The 15,300-nt window shown below is 28.1% G+C and overlaps 2 protein-coding genes across 4 annotated transcripts; one reads left to right on the forward strand and one right to left on the reverse strand.

Annotated features, from left to right (window-relative positions):
* Nucleotides 1-924: 924 nt before the first annotated feature.
* Nucleotides 925-8,327, forward strand: LOC112726706 (protein PIN-LIKES 3). 3 transcript variants are annotated; one of them, XM_072208669.1, is made up of 12 exons: nucleotides 925-1,096; nucleotides 2,035-2,144; nucleotides 4,550-4,718; nucleotides 5,020-5,099; nucleotides 5,573-5,697; nucleotides 5,831-5,952; nucleotides 6,642-6,875; nucleotides 7,086-7,181; nucleotides 7,312-7,412; nucleotides 7,544-7,596; nucleotides 7,685-7,870; nucleotides 7,958-8,327. In XM_072208669.1, exons 3-12 carry the CDS (start codon nucleotides 4,584-4,586, stop codon nucleotides 8,083-8,085), a joined length of 1,260 nt encoding a protein of 419 aa, XP_072064770.1. In that variant the 5' UTR covers nucleotides 925-1,096; nucleotides 2,035-2,144; nucleotides 4,550-4,583; the 3' UTR covers nucleotides 8,086-8,327. The 3 variants fall into 3 exon arrangements, with proteins under 3 accessions (XP_072064770.1, XP_025631990.1, XP_072064771.1); XM_025776205.3 differs by lacking the exons at nucleotides 925-1,096; nucleotides 2,035-2,144 and adding an exon at nucleotides 4,183-4,348; XM_072208670.1 differs by lacking the exons at nucleotides 925-1,096; nucleotides 2,035-2,144; nucleotides 5,020-5,099 and adding an exon at nucleotides 4,302-4,348.
* A 172-nt stretch (nucleotides 8,328-8,499) lies between these two features.
* On the reverse strand, nucleotides 8,500-11,144 carry LOC112726705 (uncharacterized). The gene is made up of 5 exons (XM_025776204.3): nucleotides 10,614-11,144; nucleotides 10,157-10,467; nucleotides 10,006-10,062; nucleotides 9,505-9,842; nucleotides 8,500-8,907 (listed from the first exon to the last, which is right to left on the reverse strand). The coding sequence occupies exons 1-5, from the start codon at nucleotides 11,111-11,113 to the stop codon at nucleotides 8,716-8,718; spliced, it is 1,398 nt and encodes a 465-aa protein (XP_025631989.1). The 5' UTR covers nucleotides 11,114-11,144; the 3' UTR covers nucleotides 8,500-8,715.
* Nucleotides 11,145-15,300: the final 4,156 nt, after the last annotated feature.

Genomic DNA, 15,300 nt, shown 5'->3' on the forward strand with positions numbered 1-15,300 from the left:
TAATAATAATAATAATAATAATAATAATAACTAACATCTTCGTCGATGTATCCAGCCACGTGAGCAACGCTATTTAGTCGGTACAAACAAGCTTCGTCCTCCATGACTCCACCACCCAAATCTCACCAAAACCTTCAAACCTCTCCCTCAAACTCTCTCAACCCCCAAGCTCCAACAATTTTTGTGAAGCACAAATGATCCGTTATGACCATCAACGGATTATATATTTATACTACTTAACATGTAAACCGTGATAGCCAAGGATGGTTTACGTTCAATGCTTCCTCTTCATAAACCGTAGGAAGCAACCACGGTTTATGCTACCTTTTTTTTGTTACTAATCCGTGGGAGGCAGCCACGGATTATGCCCAATCTCTTCCAACTATAAACCCTCCTAGCCTCCAACGGTTTACTTAGAAACTAGAAACCGTAATTAGCTTCCACGGTTTACATAAAAATGAGTTTTGTACATGCACGTAAGAAGTTTCTGTTTTGTGTATATCGATAAAGGATTCACTCATTTTATTTAATTAGGTAGATTGCCCTATTTTTTACACTGATAATAAAGATCTAATTATAAAATTAAAAATAGTATAGAAATCTAAAAATAAAAAAAATAAAAATTTAATTATAAATTTTAAAAAATTATATATAGAAATTAACAAAGTAACTAAATCTATTTTAAATTGGTAGATAAATTATCTTCAAAAAATTTACATGAATTTTACAAATAACTGAAATATATTGAAGTTATTATAATTAGGCTATGTGATGCACATCTTAACCAACCATGAGATAGATGCACCATAAGTCATAACAACATTAATCATTCGTGTCTAATAATATTCCTATAATAAATGAAGAAATTGAATTATATTTCATAGATAATTTTCAGAACTTCCACTAAATCATTGATATAAGACAACAAGTTCTTTTTTGTCCCAAGTACTCCTAAATAATGCTACAACACATACAAACTATATATAGTTAACTATGGAAAATAAAGGAAGCAAAAGAGGCTAGAAAAAAAAAAGGAAGGTGAAGGGACAGAGAAAAAGCATAGGAGGGAAGCTCAGAAATCATAAGAAGCTTATACGTAAGATGTTACCCCCTTCTTCCATTATAATTTCTTTGGATATATAGCATACAACAACAATAATATATTTTTTTGCTTCTTGAATTCTTGGTAAAAGAATAAGATTTGGTTTGGTAAAATTTTGTGAAAAAAATATTTGTATTTTTAAAAATATAAGTATTTTATTTTGTGTTTAATAAATAAAAAAGATTATATATTTATATTTGTAGTTTTTAAAAATTAGAGATATTTTTTAAGTACTTAAAGATGAATTTTTAAAGTTAATTTGTGTTTTATCAAAATAAAAAAATCTAATATAAATTTATATATTAATAAATATCTAAATTTATTTGTGTCTATTATGATCCTTTTAAATTTAAAAAATTATTTTATTAAATATAATTATTATTGTTTGTGTTAATTATTAAAAATTATTTTTTAGTTTAACTTATCAAACATAGATGGCTAAACTTTTTTAAAATTATCTTTTAAAAGTCAATTTTGATAAGTTACTTTCAAAATTTAAAAATTTTACTAAATTATATCTAAAAAATAAGAAAGATAAAGTAGATCGCACTCCTTATTATAGAAGATAATAATTATTAGTTAGGAAATACTTCATCTATTAAGTGTAGTAACTTTATTTTCAATAAAAATATAATTATTTACATACCTCTATTTATCAAATAAAAATTTTGGAATAAGTGAAATTTTTATATATTTTCAGAATTTTTATAATCTAAAATTTTAATATTTTGATTTTTTTATAAAAAAAATTAGTATAAGACAAAATAAAAAAATATTTATTCAAAAATTCATGCAAAATTGAAAAAAAAAAAACTCTTACAACAAAAAATATATCTGTATATATATAATTATTTATGTATTTTTTATTATTTAATAAATTTTCAAATAAGTGATTTTATTATAATTTATAATTGAATAAATGTGTTTTCTAGGTGGAGTACTTCTCCTTTCCAGACACATATAAACGATGATCTCTTCAATAATTCCTACCATATCACATTTGCAAGTATTTTAGGGATTTAAGTCTTTAATATAATTTCAGGTAAGATATCCTTAGCTTCTTCTTAGCCATATTTAACCGAAGTAGTGTATCTTGCTAACTAGTCCCCACCGTTTTCTATTTATAAATAAGAGATAAGACAATTGATTAAGTCATCATCAACCATCATTGTCAAATGAAATCCTTTTCACAGGAAAATAAAAATAAAAATAAAAATAAATGTCTTAAATAATAATGTAGACAAAGGGCATCGATCTTGATATTAGACACCAACACCACAAGCCACCTCTATTTTACCTTTTTAGTAGCTCATAATTTATTTTAACTTGAACTATAATAATTATGCATTTATTTTTGCATTATATATTAAAAAATTTCCGGAAATATTCATTGCAAAACATAACAAATTAAAAGAGACATATATATATGCATGATATGGAAGAAACTAAGAAGATATTTGATATTTGAGTGGTAATTGTTAGTAGTGGAGAAGAAAGAAGAATGAAGAAGGGATCAACCTTTTGATGTAACGTGTGGGGTGAAAAATGAAAGAAGGGAAACAATGGTTAGAATTGAAAGAGTAAATAGTGGAAAACATTACTCTATCTTTTGTAGCACATAATGTACGAAATTAACACTTACCTTGTATATAGTTTTTGATTGTTGTGTTTCCTTTACTTAATTTATTTTATTCTATCCGCTATGGAATTCCATTAGCAAGTGCATGTAGTCTAACGCAAACGCCAACTAAATTGTCATTTCCACGTACCCGGTTCTTTTTTTTTTTTTTTCGCGTTAACTTTGATTCTCAAGTTATCTCTTCCTCTTCATTAATTACTTTTAATTATTTAGATATCAAGAATGGTAGGAACTAAGAGGGTATCAGCCAAATGCCTCTGTGTGAATTCAAAATCTCTACGTGAATGGTGTTTATGCTAGGTATTAGGATATTTCTTCTACTAAGTATTAGAATGTTTCTTTTTCATACTAAATGAATGTTCTTTTATATATTTTATAAATTTTTTTATATACTAAGAATTGGGATTGTTGAAAGTTCCGTGATCCCCGCCCCTATTTCTCCGACATATCATTCAGAATTTTAATTTGGGATGAGAAGCAATTAATATCAAATATTATAAATTAAAAACAAATAAAATTAATTAAATATAATTATAAATTAATTAAATTATTTATTTTTTGGTTGATTACCTCTTGTTACATATACTTTTCCTTTAGATATTAATACTTCCATTCATTATTATTACTGTTGATATTAAATAAGTCACCCTAACTAATTGGTACTTATGGTCTCATCAATATCTATTAGAATTGAAATGATTAAACCTAATTAAGGATTATACATTTATGGTAAGAAGTCTGAATAAATATCTACTAGTAATTCTTTAACTATTAGAATAATCTAGTGAACTTAATTTAATTTTCAAAAATATTTTGTAGTCAACATTCTAATAATTTTATATCACTTTTATTCCCACTCTTTCATAAAAAATTAATTAAAGAGAGTATTTTGAATGTACTTAAAATTGACTGTAAGTAATTGGGTCTTAAATAACGATGAGGTTGAAGATGGTGGTAAAGACGTCTAAGATAACTTTACGATAATTCTAGAATGGCAATTAAAATATATATATATATATAAGAAATTTCGATGCTTAAATTAACAAGAATTTAAGCAAGTTATATGTAGAATAAAGTTAAAAAATACTTGAGCTCGACATGATATTTATAGGAGAGTTATGATGATTTGATCATCACTTTAAAATCTTTATCGGTAGGTAATGAATATTTCTTTTCTTATAATATGAAAAGTTACTCCACATAAAGGTAATTACTGATTTATAGATAATATCAGAAAAAAAGTTAAGTCGGGCAAGTCCCATTAAACACAATTCGTGATACCTGTTTCTCAAGTAGATCGAGTAGGTTAATGCGTGTAACTTTTTTGAAAATGACTTTATTTAGACCCTTGTATGATCAGACACCATAATTGATTATTTAATTTTTATTTTTTTTGTGTTCGCTGTATATATGAAAGTTGGCCAATTTTGTGTATGTAACAAGAGCCAATTTGGTTTTGTCATGTACTTTTTTAGATATAGTGGGGTATAAGTGTGTGTGTAACTTTTTCCGATGTTCACCCACACACTATATATATATAAAAGCTAAGCTAAGCAAGTCGTTTTAAATTATAGACTGAAGTGCAGGCCGAAAACAAAGTATATCAGGTATAATAATAATAATAATGGAGTTCTGTTTTATTCTTCATTTCTTTGATTTTTTTCAGTTTTCACTACTGTACTACTGCAGCTAATTAATTAAATTAGTTGTTCTTAGTTTCTTCGTAGCTTAGGCATTATGTGTGCATTATATATTGTGTCATATGTGATGTTAATATATATGAGAAGTTGAAACTTCATTTGGATCAGCCAAGAAGAAGAAGAAGAAGAAGAAGAAGAAGAAATGGAGTTCTGGAACCTTTTCATGGTTGCATTAATGCCAGTTGTAAAGGTGCTTTTGATCACTGCTCTTGGGACAATTCTTGCCATTCGGCGTTTTGGTATACTTGGGGACACTGCCAGGAAAAACTTGAATCATGTGATCTTTCTTTCTTTTCTCTTCTTATTAATTATTATTTTAACTTAAGAAAAATGCTAAAACACCAACAAAATTTATTATTTTGTGGCGCGCAGTTAGTTATCAATATTTAAAGTGTAGGTTAAAAATGTCATTGAATTATTAGACTAAAAAAATTAGATTAATGGTTAAATATAATGGTCAAAAACAATAAATTCTGCTGACACTTGCTTATTTTTCTTAACTTAATTAAACATCATTTTTTTTTTATTTTAAGTTCAAACTTACAAATAATTGAATAAAATTTTGTGGATAATCACAGATGGTATTTTATGTGTTTGGGCCTGCTATTGTTTGTAGCAGCCTCGCAAAAACCATAACTCTAAGGAACGTCGTTATTTTGTAAGTCTTTTTTCCTTCCCCCATCTTTTTTTTTTTTGGCTTTTTTTGTTGTTGTTTTAGATGACATTATTTTTTATTTTTTTTTTTCATTTTTTATCTATTTGTTACTGTTTCGTTATGGCAGCAGTGGTTATTATTTTTTTTTTTGTAACATGTGGTAATAACATGATAAAACGGTGACATCTGAATAAATATTTTAAAATTTATGTTATTTTTGGTAAAAAAAAAAAAACAGAAAGAGTGGCAGTGAATTTAATTTTAATACATCAATTGTATAAAATATTTTATATAATTATTAAATTATATTTGTTAATTTTTATTGTTATTTCTTTAATGAAAAGAAAAATATTTTTTCTGACCTAACAATATATAATTAGATATACATGTACACCTTTTTTATACAGCATTAAAAAAAATTAAAGTTTTGTTTAGGTTGAACAAGCTTTTGATATTTTCTTGAATTATGTATGTAGGTGGTTCATGCCGGTGAATGTTCTTCTCACATTTCTTATTGGAACAGCTCTTGGATGGTTACTTATTAAAATAATCAGAGTTCCTCTTCATCTTCATGGCCTTGTCTTAGGTTGTTGTGCTGCAGGTAGGAAAATTCAAATGATTTTCTTTTAAAGAAACAACCAATAAATAAATAAATAAAATCATATACCAACAAAAAAAAATCATTCAAGACTGGAATAATTACCTAAAAGTACAGCAATTTTATTTGTGTGCAGGGAATCTGGGAAATTTACCTCTTATTATAGTTCCAGCTGTCTGTAAAAAAAGAAACAACTCTTTTGGAGATGTGGATGTTTGCAAAAAGAATGCATTAGCATATGCTTCTCTCTCAATGGCAGTATGTCACTAGCTCAATAAATAATTCAAATGTATATATCATAGGAAAGCTTTTAAATATATCCAAAATACTGGTATTTAAATAATTTGATTTTAATCAATATATATTATATATTTTTTATAATTGTAATTAATAGTTAAAATTATTGGAACATCGGTGTACTAATTGATACACTTAAAATTCTTTCTATATTATATGATAAAATGATAAATAAGTCATTGACCTTTTATCTCGAAAACAAATAAGTCTTCAACTAATTGAAAATACAAAAACGTTATTCAATTTCTAAAAAGCGAGATATCTAAGTCCTTTCCAAGACCTATTTGACCTTATATATTTTGGATGAATAGGCTTAAATGTCTCGCATTTTAGAAGATGAATGACATTTTTGTTTTTCAATTAGTCAGAAACGTATGTGTCTTTAAATTAAAAAATCAGAACCTATTTATCTTTTTCTCTTAATTTTAATATATTATTAGTGTATAAAACTATTTTACACGTACATTCAAATACGTAATATCATATTAATAAAAATAAATATCTTTTACATTGACTGTGTAAAATATTTTACATATCAATGCATCAAAATTAACCTCGTATAACTATGCCTCATTATGCAATTCTAAGTTGTTTTGAACCTTTTTCACCAAGTTTATTTCTTTTTCTTTTCTTTTATTTTTTTTCCCCAGCTAGGAAGCATTTACATTTGGTCTTATGTATACAACATAGTCCGCATATATTCAAGCAAGGTTTCATCAGTTGATGATTCAAAAGTAAAAGCAGTGATCATTGCAACAGAAAATGATGATATTGATTCAGAAAACCCTTCAAAATTGGTCACTGTTGATGACAAATCACAAACTAATGATCATGTGAAGCAACTTGAAATTGAATCTGTAGTGTCTCACCAACAAATAGCAAAGGTACTTTATTAACATAAGTTCTTACATAATAGTTATATATACTTATACGAGTTTAATTTGCATGCACTGACAGTGATTAACGACTATTTAATACGCTCACGGATGATATACATCACATAATGCTACTACTTTAATAAAATCTGGTATGGATTGTTGAAATAAATGTGATAGAAATTATGATCTTACATATTGAAGAGTTTAATTTTACAGATATCATCAACAAAGGAAAAAATTAGGAATCAGATAAAGGTATTAGCAGAAAAGATCAATTTGAAGGTACTATTTGCACCAGCAACAATTGGAACGGTATGTCACTGGTGTCTATTTGTTCTTTCATTGTCTCAACTATGCCTAAATAAAGCATATAATATATATAATTAGTATATTTTTAGTTCTACTACCTAAACAAAGACATATACAATTCCTCATTATGCAGATAATTGGTTTAATAATTGGAATTGTTCCTCAATTTCGAAAAGTATTAGTTGATGAAAATGCACCTCTTTTTGTGATTCAAGACTCTTTAGTCATGTTGGGGTAAGTATATATATATATACAAAGTATTCGAGACTCTTTATATTTATTTAATTATGACCAGGTTAGTCGGTTCAACTAGTAATTTACCGGTTGAACTAATGATTCGGTTGTAATCTCTTGTTGGTTTGCAGGGATGCAGCAATTCCAGCAATGACCTTGTTGGTTGGTGCAAATCTTGTTAAGGGTAAGCAAGAATAATGTCATTTCATCTTTATTGCAGATAAATGTTATGATATGTATAAACTAAAATAATTTGATGTTTTAATTTTCAGGTTTAGAGGGAGTAAGAAAGCAACTTCCACTTGTTATTGGGATTACTATAGTTAGATTTATTGCCTTGCCAGCAATAGGTATAGGAATTGTTAAAGGTGCTACTCATTTTGGCTTGATCCACCATGATCCATTATATCAATTTCTTTTACTACTTCAATTTGCTCTTCCTCCTGCAGTAGCCATGAGTAAGTATGATAATTGAACATTCCAGTCATGCCATGCCATATATATGTATTTATCAAATAATTGAATTCTGTATATATATATGTCAGGTACAATGGTTCAATTATTTGGAGGTGGTGAAGGTGAATGCTCAGTTATCATGTTAGCAACTTATTCTTGTGCTGCAGTTTCCCTTACTCTTTGGTGCACATTCTTTGTGTGGCTTGTATTATCATAATTGTTTCTCCATGCCTTAGTTATAGTTACAAATTCTCCATTGTTGTAAAAGTCAAAGCTCTATGTAGAGAGTTTTGATTAAATTAGTATACATGCTTTTAAAGAGTTAACTTAATGTAATTAGTATTAGTAAAGGTTTTTAAATATTTTACTTTAATAAATACACAACAAATACATTGAAAAGTTACACTTTATATGTTTGTAAAATCTTTTTCAATGAGTAATCTTAACATGCGTTTTTAAGACAGATGTTAGCTGCTAAACTCTAACTATGACAAAAATAAGTATAAGTATAATTTGGCCTTCAATTTTAATTAATGAATTTGACCACAAAATTAGAAAGGACTGTTTAGAACCAAACTAAGACGAATTAAAACCCAAAAACCAAAGCAAAATGACAAAAAAATCAATATGAAGGTATGGACTATGGAGCTGAATCCTGTTATCATATTCACAATCATGTACAATTGAACAAACAATTCCATAGGTGTAAGAGTATGAAAATATAGATGATATGGTAAGTATTTACTATTTACACATAAAACCAGAAGCACATCAGTTGCAACATGTTTGAGAAATTCTCAGTTCCTTTCAGATGCCTAACAACTATCTTAGATTCAGCTTACCCAAATTACATCCGGTTCCAAGAGGCAGATTTGTTCCTTCTTTTCCTTTTGTTCTTAGGAACATTTGACTTTGATGTGGAGCATACTTTTAAAGTAGAATGAATATTAGGCACAACATCCTCAACAGAAAAGTCAGATTCAGAAACTTGCAACTCTTTCTTAGCTTCTTGATTTTGTATAAGGGTCCCATCTTTGATCTGCACCTTAAGAAAAGGCTAGTATAACTAAAATGTATGTAATGATTCTAAAATTTATGCAAAAAGATTGTTTAGAATTGGTCCTTCCAACATACACCATTATACTAGTTGGATAATTGATCCTACAACAAACATTTTATTACTTCAAAATTCCAAACAACTATAAAGTAAACATTGTAACACATACTATTAACAAATCTAATGCTGCCATAGGAAATGAGGGTGGAAATTTCATGCCAAAGAGTTCTTCCAAGAAGTACATATGAATAAGGTTTAGGAGAATAGGACTCCATCTGGCTTTAAAACTAAATCCGAACACCGCAGGAAAACAACAGGTCGAAAGAATCCACAAATGCAAATTTAACTACACATATGCACATACCAATTATTTTCTAATCAAGGAATATGGCATTATCTAGCCATATTGATGATTCATGGAAAAGTTACAATGGAAGAGTGACATTTTGAAGCATGACTGCAAGCCGCATAAATGAACGAACCATATTCACTTGATTCATAGAGCATAAGTATCTTAAAATGTTAAAAGGAAAAAATGCAAATCTAAATCTTGAAATTGCTTTAGCATATAAAGCTTACCTCTTCTCGCAAGTCCTCAATCCGAGGCTTATCAGTCATCTCAACAAGAAGATTAAACCCTTCATCAGTTAATGATGCATTTCCAGGGATAAGTGGATCTACCGTCTGATACCCGGGTTCATGCTGAGGTGTCCCAGGCTTGTCCAATTGAGTTCCGGAATCAAATTTTCCTGAATTTTCTTTAATTACCTTATCAATTCGAGTTTTCAATTTGTGAACTTGTGATTGTACTGCTTCAATCTTTTGAATGATGTCATCCAATGACTTATCACTATTTTCATAGTCAACATAAGACCACAGATCATCCAACTTGAACTCAATATCATCAATGTTACCACCTAAAATAAGAAAGCAAGGTAAGAAATGTAGAATCTCATGGAATCAAAAGATAAAGAAAGAAATCACATGCTTATAAGTCAATACATAACGATAAAGAAGAAAGGCACATATGTAATTAGTTGGGTTTGTTTGACCTTGATTCATAGTTTTACTTGTACTCACCATTAGCAGCACCATGAACATCTTTCAAACAAGTATCAACAGTGCGATCTTTTTGTTCTGGAAAATGACAAGTAAAAGAAGACATCAGAACTAAGAACAAAAACATAGAGAAATACACTAATATACTATAACAAATGAAGAAATCCCATACCATAGTAAGAGAATAAACTATGATTAGACATGTACGATGCTAAATCATACTTCTCTTCAACTCTATTCCTTTTTTTCCTCTTCATAATTTTATTCCTATGCCTCCGACCAGATATAGGTACCGATTTGATATCAGAGCCATCTAATGTTAGGTGTGCAAAATCAAGCTGCTTTCTATAATTGTACGCTTCAAGCTCTTTTTCATACTTAAGCTCTTGAGACTGAAGTTGCTTCAGACGCAGTTCGATCCACTTACAACGCCACATTAGAGGGTGTATGAACTTTCTCCAATGACTTGTAACCCCTTTCTTTCTGAATGGTTAATGCAATTTGATCCATTTTTAAATACACATGTATATGCATGTATAGGAAAATAGATAAATATGCAGACAGATGTGAATTCCGTCATTTATTACATTTTTCAGACTGATGCAACAACGATTCAAAGTGAACTATACCTTCTTGGAGGTGATTCAAAATAATCATTGGACATGGATGAGGATGCATTGTCAGCACAAAGACACGATTCGACTTCAGGGTCACTGAAGGATGGGACGTTCTCTGTGTCAGATTCTGTATGACCAAAAGAACTAGAACTCTCAGTGGCATCCTCACGAGAATCTTCCACCACCAAGGCTTGTCCAGAATTTGTGGATCCAGTGATATTAACCTCTACATTCTCATTCTCATTGGAGAAATGAGTTTGTTCAATTCGCGATGGAACCATCGCGCAACCATCACCAATGTAGTCGACTCTAGGCTCTGGAACCTTCTTCTGTCCAGTGATATTAACTTCTACATTCTCATTCTCACTAGAAAAATGAATTTGTTCAATTGCTGATGTTTCCATGCCACAAGCATCACCAATGTAGTCGGTTCTAGGCTCCGGAACCTTCTGTCGAGAAAATGCAGGGGAGTGTATACTCCCTGACTTCTTCAAATCCAAGTCAGGCCCCATTCTTGTGCATCACACAATCTATAATGTTCACATATCCTTACTCATTATTCAATCAATATAAACTCATGTTTTAGGGTGAGCTTTTAAAAAAAGATTTTTTTTTTAATTATCTTTTTTTAAAAGATTTTATACAAAAATAAAAGTAATTTTATGTTTGGATATCTTATATAAAATGATATTTTTATTTATCAATTATATTTGGGTATAACAATATAAAAGTATTTTTTTGTTTATTTATTATATAACAACCACCTCTTCTAGAAACAAAATTAAATTCAAAATTTGAAAATCAGTTAAGAGAGAACTTAGAATTTTGAATTTATAGATAGGAATCTAGTAACGGCCCTCCGTTTGAATTTAAAATTATCCCAACCACCAAATGTATATAAATAGGGGTGCACCTATAGGTAGAAAATCACACTTCTCAAATACTAATCTTCTCCCTTTTCTCTCTACAAAAAATATATTCTGTGTGCAAACACAAGAGGCAAGCTCAAAGAAGCATTAGAAAAAGAGTAGGAAATTATGCTTTTCTTACTTTTACGTTGGCATGTAATATGTTCTATTTAATTTCTTTCCATCCATGCATGGCTACTATCTTTTATGTGTCTTATGGCATTAATTATCCTTTACTCATCTTTTATCCACATTGATCATGATTATCTATTATGTCATTCATGCTCATCCATTAATATATATCCCATATTTTCTATGTGCATTTACATTACCTTTTATACCATTATATTATTATTATTCCTTTAATGTTAAGAGTACATACTCCTTTATAATGTTTTTATTTAATCTACAATAATTTTACTATGTGCATTTACATGTCCTTTTATACCATTATATTTTTATCCTTTTAATGTTGAGAGTACATGCCTTTTTATGTCTTGTTCAATGTACCCTATTCTATTGTGCATCTAAATGACCTCTTATATCATTATGTTATTATTACTCCTTTAATTTAAGGTTAAGACATGCTTTCTTATAATATTTTATCAAAGTATTTAAAATACTCCATTCTTATTATGTGCACTTAGATTATATTTTATACATTATATTATTAATATTTCCTTATGATCAAGAGTACATGTTTCCTTATAATTGTTTTATTCAACTAACTAATATCCTCTATTTTATAATGTGGAATTATATGAACTTTTATACCATTGGATTAATAATATTTCTTTTGAGTCAAGAGTACATGCCTCTTATAACTATTTTATCCAACTCTTATACCCTCTTACTCTACCTATATGATATATTTGCGGGTGGAGTGAACCGCTGCACGCATTCGAAAATTTTTTCGGAAAAATTCCTACTAATGAGTTTTGCTTAGTATTTGAAATCAAAGCATTTGGCTGATCAACGAAAGGCAATTCGTGTGATGTGTTAACAGTCAATCAAATGCTACCAATATCTCCTATTATGAGGAGGAAAAAACAAAACTATTTAGGACAGCTGTCACTCTCTCAATCATCGTTTAATAGATACTTTTAAATAGTTGGATAAAATAGTTATAAGAGGATATGTACTCTTCACTCAAAAGAAATATTATTAATCCAATAGTATAAAAGTTCATATAATTTTACGTAATAAAATAGGAGATATTAATTAGTTGAATAAAATAATTATAAGAAAACATGTACTTTTTATCCTAAGAAAATATTAATAATATAATGTATAAAATATAATCTAAGTGCACATAATATGAATGGGGTATTTTAAATACTTGGATAAAATATTATAAGAAAGCATGTACCCTTGACCTTAAATTAAAGGAGTAATAATAACATAATGATATAAGAGGTCATTTAGATGCACATAATAGAATAGGGTACATTGAACAAGACATAAAAAGGCATGTACTCTCAACATTAAAGGGATAATAATAATATAATGATATAAAAAGACATGTAAATGCACATAGTAAAATTATTGTAGGTTAAATAAAAACATTATAAAGGAGTACGTACTCTCAACATTAAAGGAATAATAATAATATAATGGTATAAAAGGTCATGTAAATGCACATAGAAAATATGGGATATATATTAATGGATCAATAGGGCATGAATGACATAATAGATAATCATGATCAATGTGGATAAAAGATGAGTAAAGGATAATTAATGACATAAGACACATGAAAGATAGTAGCCATGCATGGATGGAAAGAAATTAAATAGAGCATACTACATGCCAACGTAAAAATAAGAAAAAACATAATTCCCTACTCTTTTTCTAACGCTTCTTTGAGCTTGCCTCTTGTGTAGAAGGGAGAGGATTAGTATTTGAGATGAGTGATTTTCTACCTATAGGTGCACCCCTATTTATATACATTTGGTGATAGTGTGGTTGGGATAATTTTAAATTCAAACGGAGGCGATCTCCTGATTTTCAAATTTTGAATTTAATTTTGTTTCTAAAAGGGGTGGTTGTTACATATTACAAGAAAAACATCTTTCTTTAAGAAAAAAAAATATTTTTAAAAAAATATGTAAATTATATCTTCTCAAAAAAGATATTTTTTTTTTATTTTTCTAGTGCTTTTATTTTTACTACTAGAAATTTGCCAAACACACTAAAAAATAAAAAAAAAATCTCTTTTCATTAAAAAAAGATCATTTTTTATCAAAATAATGATGCCCAAACAAACACTTAGTACTTAACCACAAAACAAAAACATTAGGAAAAACCTCAATGAATGACACACCATATTATACCTATATGTATTTGGTTTCACTTTGCATGTCATGATCTAATATCTATATATATCAATTAGTTACATACCAAGTAATTTGTCAAATACAATCTGAAAAGAATGATTTTTAGAATTAAAACATTTATTATCCCTAAATTAGAATCAACAAGCTCCTAGAAAAAAGTCTAGACTCTAAACTAATTCAATAAACCAAATTCAAGTTCAAGGCACAAAATTTCAGTTACACACACAATCTTCTAACCTTCATTTTCCGTTAGTTACAAGTACAATATCAACAGAATTCAAAAGAAAGACAGAAATTCAATTACCAAAAGAAATGAGAAAAAAAATTTACCCAAAAACCAAAATCTAAAGCAAAACATCAAGAATTGAAGAAAAGTCGAGATTTTTGCAACACTTGTAATAAAACGAAAAGAGTACATAAAGAGTAGGTAAAGATAATAAAATTGTGAAAGAATAATGAAGAAAAAAAAAGAAAAGATGAAAAAATTTTATTAATTGTTGATTGATTAAAGATTGTAAACTATGAAAGTAAAACTAAGTATACATAGAGCATTAACCTATGAAAGATAAAAGATAAGATAAAGATAAAAGATAAGATAAAGATAAGATAAGATAAAGACTATCCTAATAAAACGAAAAGAGTACTAGGCAAAGATAATAAAATTGTGAAAGAATAATGAAAGAAAAGAAAAGATGAAGAAATTTTATTGATTGTTGATCGATTGAAGATTGTAAACTATGAAGGTAAAACTAAGTATATATAGAACATTGGCCTATGAAAAATAAAAGATAAGATAAAGATAAAGATAAAATAAAATAAAATAAAGACTAAAATTATAATTGAATTTGTGTATTCTATTAAACCATAAGACGTCTTTATTGTTGTCATGGCCAAGGTGGCCTAAAAGAAGAATAAAATTACAGAATGCTCCCTTATGAATTCCAAGAAAAGAAGAAAAAGGAACAAACTTTTTTAACTAAATTTTTGGTTTAGTGTTTGTTTCTCCTTCGGAATTGGAAACATTAATTCTGTCGTACTCCTCAGCAATAATAAATTAATTCTATTTAATTCAATGAATTGAAACCTTTCTCTGTTCTGATTCTTTTTCGCCAAGCCAAAATTCAGAACCGTCGCGCATCAAATCAAATATTTCTTAAAATTAAATAAAAAAAAAAGGTGTATTTGAAATTAAAAAAAAATGTTTACTTTTCTTTATGAATGTTTCTTTTTTCTGCACCTTTTTTTAAATGTTATTTGAGTACTCATTAGCTAAACTCGGTTTAAAATAAGAGATTTCTTCAACTGATAATTTGGATTTAATAATGAATTTTTATGTTATTTAAAATATTTATTAATTTAAATTAATAGGCTGTTTGACATTTTTTAACTACATTTTCTTTTTTAATAAAAATCACTAAACTTTGTCATATTTTTTCTTTCCTTAATATGTATGTT

The sequence above is a fragment of the Arachis hypogaea genome, chromosome 12 (assembly GCF_003086295.3).
Source record: "Arachis hypogaea cultivar Tifrunner chromosome 12, arahy.Tifrunner.gnm2.J5K5, whole genome shotgun sequence".
Classification (NCBI taxonomy): domain Eukaryota; kingdom Viridiplantae; phylum Streptophyta; class Magnoliopsida; order Fabales; family Fabaceae; genus Arachis; species Arachis hypogaea.